Source organism: Sphaerodactylus townsendi, linkage group LG05, assembly GCF_021028975.2.
Source record: "Sphaerodactylus townsendi isolate TG3544 linkage group LG05, MPM_Stown_v2.3, whole genome shotgun sequence".
Lineage (NCBI taxonomy): Eukaryota > Metazoa > Chordata > Lepidosauria > Squamata > Sphaerodactylidae > Sphaerodactylus > Sphaerodactylus townsendi.
In genome coordinates this window covers 57,320,757-57,327,779 of record NC_059429.1, presented here as the reverse complement: position 1 = coordinate 57,327,779, position 7,023 = coordinate 57,320,757, and the positions used below count along the sequence as shown (strand labels likewise).

The 7,023-nt window shown below is 39.2% G+C and overlaps 1 protein-coding gene across 1 annotated transcript in view; it reads right to left on the bottom strand.

Moving 5' to 3' along the window:
- Positions 1-276: 276 nt before the first annotated feature.
- Positions 277-7,023, bottom strand: part of LRRC40 (leucine rich repeat containing 40) — a 38,353-nt gene continuing 31,606 nt past the window's right edge. The window contains exons 14-15 of the mRNA XM_048497232.1: positions 6,042-6,227; positions 277-3,363 (exon numbers count right to left, since the gene is read on the bottom strand). Coding sequence (XP_048353189.1) covers positions 3,258-3,363; positions 6,042-6,227 — 292 coding nt within the window. The 3' untranslated portion in view covers positions 277-3,257. The remainder of the gene's footprint in view (positions 3,364-6,041; positions 6,228-7,023) is intronic.

Below are 7,023 nucleotides of genomic sequence, written 5' to 3'. Positions count from 1 at the left end.
CATGTATATGTTGCTGTCATTAAAAAATCCAACAAAAAGTGACCCTTATATTTACCTGTCTGCCAGTGCAGAATAGCTCTATGGCTTGGTGAGAAAGGAAGAAGTTCTGCCAAGCACAGGGGCTACTGCCAAGATAATCTTCGCAAGTAGATACTGTACCACAGCTTCTCAGTCAAAGGACTATAAATTTAAACACACATTGAAACAGAATGAGTGTTAACTAAAAACTGTAACCAGATGTTAAGAACTGTAAATAAATAGACTTCAGCCTTTCAATGCAAGTTCTGAGTGGTTTCTTATTAAACAAGGAGCTGTTAACAAAAAAGGGAAAGTGTATGACTCACGCCCAAGATTAAAGAAACAGAACTCAAAACAATCCCATGCCTTGAACAAAACACAACCTGGGTGCAGCCGTGCCTCATACTCTGAGTGGGAATTAGGAATTCAATCATCTCATGGTGTCAACAATACATATAATAACAACTATGTATTCAGTAATGAAAATATTTACAAGTATCCAATATTGTAATAATCAGCTCAACTCACTCTAACAAAGAAAACAACATTTAAATTGCCCTTTAAATGGCAAGTTTCCAGATATAATCTTGCTTTGCAATCTTCTTAGGCTTGAAGTAAGTCAGAATTCTAAAAGTAAATGGTAAATAAGTAAATGCAATCCTAATTTTAAAATCCCTTACAATCTTATAGTTACACACTTACAGGGTAGATGTGCCCTTTTAAATCCTGTGGCAATTGCTATATACAAATTATCCATCCAGTTTCTACAAAGACATTGAAATGAACAACATGAGAGTAAAGGAAATAGCATATATTTCAACCATAGGTTTAAATTACAAATGGAAAACTGAATTCACCTCACTGTGTTCGGACAGCATGGCTTCTCACCATTGAACTGCCCGCCAAAGTCCTTATAGCCTCTGACATTGGGCTTAATTAAATAGACAAAGGACTGAAAGAGAAAAGCTGATCCAATTACCCAGCCACAATGCTAATTAAATAAAAAAGATGAGTCTAAATTTTGACTCAAACCAAAGGGTTCAACTGAATTTAAACAATATATGAAATAAGATTCCAACTGAAGTAGACTCTTCTGAATGTTAAAGCATTGCTTTCCCAAAGTAGACACTGTTGCCAGTAGGAAAAATGCAGAGATTCTAGAGGATGTTTCTGGAGAATGAAGTAATTTACCATTCCTAATTTGGTAATGTATCCTTGAGACATGCTCGATCAAACGTGTTTTCACTCTTCTTATTGTGCTGCCCACATAATAGTAGATACATAAACAAATGATGACATACACCACATTTTTGGTATTACAAGTGGAAACATGTTTGAACACATTGCTGTAATTGACAGAAGACATATAGTTAGATGGCAAGCTACACAATTCTCACATCTATAGTGTCCAGTAACACAATATTTTCGCAAAAGGGATTAGAGCCTGCATTCAAAATAAATGTGTTCAAATCATGTCATAAAAAGGTTCACCACAGAAAGAGCCAGAGGACTTCCCATCGAGATCCTCTGGATTTCAAATAAAAACTGTGACTGAAATGAAAATAATTTTTCTCTAACACCAGGTCTATATTCTGTTTCACGTAAATATGTTAGTACATTGTATATTCCTCCACCACAGAACAAAGCATGTTGGATCTTCTTTGTTGTAGAATGCTCTGAGTCCTGAGTCCTAGTGCCTTCCTAGCCCAGCTCCCCCATTTATTTATAAGTTTGAAAATAAAAATACTTTTTGAAATAAATGCTCTTGTATCAAAATACCATGTTCAATAATGCACAAAATAATGACAAAGGCAATGCGTAAAATTGATAATTCTTACATTCATTCAGGACTATATTCTAAGGTGGAAGCATACAATTTTCTAAACCACTGCACCTCAATTGACCGAACCAACATCTTTATGTGAAACAGAGTATAGTAATTTGAGAAAAAGGTCAGAGGTGTCAAATCCATGTGCAAACTAAGATAAAAATCCACCACCTGTCATGCCTCATCATGTGGGACATTACTATATAAAGCTGACACATCTAAAGTCACTAAGCATGCTCCTTCAGGAATGGTTAAACTCTCTATTTTATTAATAAAGTCAGTGAAGTTCATGATATATGTATTAGCTTTTATATGTATTGTTGACTGTAAATGTATAGTCCTTTGATTGAGAAGCCGCAGTGCAGTATCTACTTGTGATTACAGTTTTCTGCATCTCCCCACTGTAATTAGTGATAAGAAAATGACATGGTTTTTGGTTGTTTTGATTTCCTTTGGATGGGAGGGGGGGGAGAAGTGGGGGGAGCCAGAATAAGTTTGAGTCTCCAGGACCTTTGATTATCTGAGGACTCCTCTTTCCTATACATGGCAGCTAACAAAGCATTTGCTATACTACAAAGCACATGCTACTCTGAAGGTTTTTTCATTAAAAGCAAATAAAGTAATAGCAACCCAATTTTTCCAATGATGGTGAACATTCTGCATGACATAGTTATCCTTTTGCTTCATTATTAATCCCAAAAAAATTAGTAGAAGGGAAACATTTCTAACAAAGAACTGTGTACAAAATTATCCATTTGGCTGAATTTCCCAACACGGTGATGTGCTAGAATGCCTTTGGATCTAATTTTTCAAGGCAAAAAAGACCACACATGTCAAATAAAGCATCAACAAAGATTCTAGTTTCTATCATACTTGGGGTTTTTTTTGAGAATAATCTCTAGGTCCATGATGCGTTTTTCATTTTTAAAAGATATTTTTAATTCTCTTAAAATTAGATAAGAGAGTGGAAAAGCAATCAACAAAACTCCAAACTGTGTAGGTTATTTCCAATTTCAGGCAACAAAGCACCTAGTTTATACAAAACATCTCATACATTTAAGTAAATCCCAAGTAATCCTCTTCCAAATATATGCCCAATAACTGACTGAAGAAATACAAGTAGAACACATATGTCACAGCCACAGCTCCACAGCAGCACTTTTTCTTATTACAAGAATCACTGCTGGACAGATGCATTTAGTACTGGTCCACATTCGCATTTCTTTCCATAAATGGTTAGGGCAAACTGCTTGCATTCAAGACAGAAGTTCTGTTTGAATTAGGAGAACACCCGTACATGCACTTTAAAGAATGTACTAATCCAAACAAATAGGTCCCAGACACAGGACAGCAGTCTTCACTCTTCCAAAAGTAAGTTCTTTTTACGTATCTCAATTCAAACTGAAACAAGTCAAGTAGGAATTCTGCTTCTTAGGTATTCAAGCACAGCAGCTGTTCCCTTGGCAAGAATGGCTGCTCGAGGAGTCCGGAAAGGATTGCCTTCTAGCAAAAGTGCCCTAGTAGAAGGACCAGAAACCAATTAGAATGACTGTTCATAAGATCATGTGTACAAAACCCTTGGGCATGAATTAAAAATAGCCTTCTCTGTAAATAGTATTCCTTCAGCAATATTCAAAGGAAAGCTGTGGAGTGAGAGATACAATTTTTTAAAATTTCCTTAACCCCTCGTAGCCAAATAATATAAAAATAAGGTAAGCCATCTGATAGTGACAACTGAACTGCAGGACTGAATTTTCAGAAGCCTTCCATGACTTCATTAGACCTTGTAAATACTGTTATCAGACAATCAAGCCTCTTTTAACTTTTACTGATTAATATATAAATTGCTGCCACCATACCCCAGTATTTGTTTTATCACTATCACAAAACAAAATAAGATAAACAAGTATGAGAGCAGCCTCTCCGCCAAACTGGGAAACTTAGGATCTCACTTACAAACCAACAGACTAGAACTACATCATAGGGGGCACTCACTTTCCCATATGGTAAGGAAGATCAAATGTTCAAACATTCTCCCACGTTTAATCAGTGTAGAGTTTCCAACAGATGCACGGTCTTCCACCCATGGAACACAACTTTTGTGGCTCCTGACTCCTGCCACAGCCTGGAAGAAATTCCTGGCTGTCATGAGAGGAGGAAGCTGCAAAAATCATACTCCGTAGTCATTGCATAGGTGGAAATGCTGAACTGAATCCAATATGGTATGTTGAACCTGTACTAAAAGAAATGCAGAAGGGGCTTGCTCTCATATTTAATGGATAATGAAGTCCCTGGGTGAAGGAGGGTAAAATAGTTGCCCTGAAAGTACCGGCTTCTCTAAATGTATTGGTCCTACATCAGTCACAGACTGAAAGGGTGGCGATACTTATTCTGGAGTCTTTCTCCTTCACAGCAATCCCTACTCCAATGATTTCCAGCACTGACTGCATTGGCCTGATATGAGATGCTGCAGAGTGTTTGGCTATCTTGCTGGTGTACTGGCCATCTAGTGCATCGGCAAATACCCTGTTGGGCCTGCTAGAGGTTGTGTCAAGCTGAGCACTGAGGTTCCCCAGATTGATTATTTGGGGTGGACTTCAATGTCCCTGCTGATGCAGCCTCTTCTTTGCAGGCTTCAGACCCAGTGTCTCCCATGGCTACCTTGGGACTCTCAATTTGTGCCAAGACCTTCCTGCCAATGTTGACACAGTGAATGAACTGAAGGCCTTTACTGGACCAGTGTGTCAGACCACTTCAGTCGACTCTCACTGGCTGATGGGGACAGAATCCTTGCTGCTATGAAGCCAACCACTTGCCTCTTGGACCTGTACCCATCATGGTTGGTTAAGGCTGGAGATGATAGAATACAGGCCCACCTAGTGGATATTATCTAACTGTCCCTGAATTCAAGTGGCCTTCCCAGGGAGTTTGAAAGAGACAGTGGAGAGGCTATTTTTTTTTTTAAAAAATCTTTGGATCTTTGAAACCAATCCAACTATTGCCTAGTATTGAATCTCTCATTTTTGGATTAGGCAGTTGAAAGAGGGCAGTGGAACAGCTTGGTTTTTCTGGAAGTAACAGCAGCACTAGACCCATTTCAGTCTGGTTTACAGCCTGGCCATGGGATGGAGACTGTACTAGTCGACAGACAATCTTTGTAGACTGCTGGATAAAGGTAGGTCATTGCCACTGTTACTGCTTGATCTCACAGCAGCATTTGACGCTACTGACCCGCTGCCTCACCGATTTTGGTATATGTGGAACAATCTTAAAGTGGCTGGTCCAATGTCTGGAGGCTGACAGACAGAAGGTAGTGCTTGGGGGAGGGTCTCTTCATGACACCCTTTGGCATGTGCAGTCCCTCAGGAGGCGATCCTCTACCCAAAGTTATTTAATATCTATATGCAGCCCTTGCCCAGCTAGTCTGGAGTTTCAGACCAAGTTGTCATCAGTATGCAGATGACACCCAGCTATATCTGTTGATGGACAGCCACCAGGACACACATCAGGCAGTTATCCAGAGGCCTTGGTGAAATGGTTGAAACATCCTCTGGCTGGGCCAGGGAGATGTGGGTTTGAATCACCAGCTTCTGACTTTGGATGGGGTGAGATTAACATCAGCACCAACTATCAGGAGGTGGGGAGGGGGGCATGATTCTGATCACTAATACAAGACACTAATAAAGCCAGAGTGGTGTTTTTCCATCTTCACCAGGCTAGGTAACTGCTGCCCTACTTGTCCCATCCTGATCTAGCAACAGTGGTCCATGCAATGCTCATCTCCAGGTTAGACTACTGTAACTCTATGCAGGGCTATCCTTGGGCCTGCTTCAGAAACTTCAGCTGTTGGTGGCAAGGGTCTTTACAGGGACTCCATGTACAACACATACACAACCAGTGTTCCATCAGCTGCAGTGGCTCTGGGTGGAGTACTTAATCAGATTCAAGGTTTTGGTATTAACCTTTGTACCTGTGGGACCATCTCTCCTGATATACCTCACAAAGACTATGTAAATAGTCTTTTCAAAATTATGGCCAAATAGGTATAAAAATACATAAAATAAATGTTTCAATTACAAATATTTATAACGTTTCATTACAGCATTTCCTGCAATTAAAAAAGAACTGTACAGCTTTTAATGAAAATATTCTATATACAAGCATATGTTGTCCAACAACTGCCATGTTAAGATACCTGAGATTGATACAAGTCCCAAGTTCTGGGGGTACTTGCAATAAATCGTTATTCTGAAGATCTAGGGTAACAAGCCTGTCCATCTTCTTTATTTGGAGAGGGTCAAGAGATCCAACCTGATTATTAGCAAGGAGGATTGTTTCAAGAGTTGGGATACGATAGAGGACATCTGGTAATACTTTAAACCTATGAACAAAACCCACATGTGTGTCATAAATATTTATACAAGTAAAATGCTAAGACAAAAGAGATAAAGAATCTATAACCAACTTCAGAAAAGGATTCCAAACTATATAGAAAGAAAATACTCTTCTGCCTCACAAGTTGAACATGATTGCATGCCTCATAACGGCAATTTACTTCAGAGAAAATGACACCAACATGCAAAAGTTCTGTACAAACATGCTACTAATTCTTCTTAGGAAACACATGACATAAGCACAGCCTCTGCATTCATCTGCTAAATTCCCAGCAGCTACAAAGTTGCTGGGAGTTGACTGACTCTACTGGACCCTTTAGAGAACCCATTCATATAGACAACATTTATAATAGAAAGAGAGAGCAAATTGGGGAGAGTCTGTGTCCCAAGGGCAGAGCATCTGTTTAGCATGCAGAATGTCTACGGTTCAATCCCTGGAATCTCCAGTTTAAAAGGAACAGGTAGTAGATGACGTGGAAGACCTCTGCCTGAGACCCTGGAGAGCTGCTGCCAGTATGAGTAGACAATACTGATCATAATAAACTGATGGTCAGGAAGGCAGCTTCAGAGTATGAATACTACAAAAAATCGTTTAAGCCTTCTGAAAGACACACAAAAATCACCACTTCACTGAAATGAACTCACTGTGTAATTGACATAAATGATATAAACAAGTTGACTGTTCAAGACTATTTGAAAACTGATAACATACACAGGTGATCTGGTGTAGTGGTGAGAAAAACAGCATTTTAGCAACTGTAAAGGGAACATTGCATTCCAGTA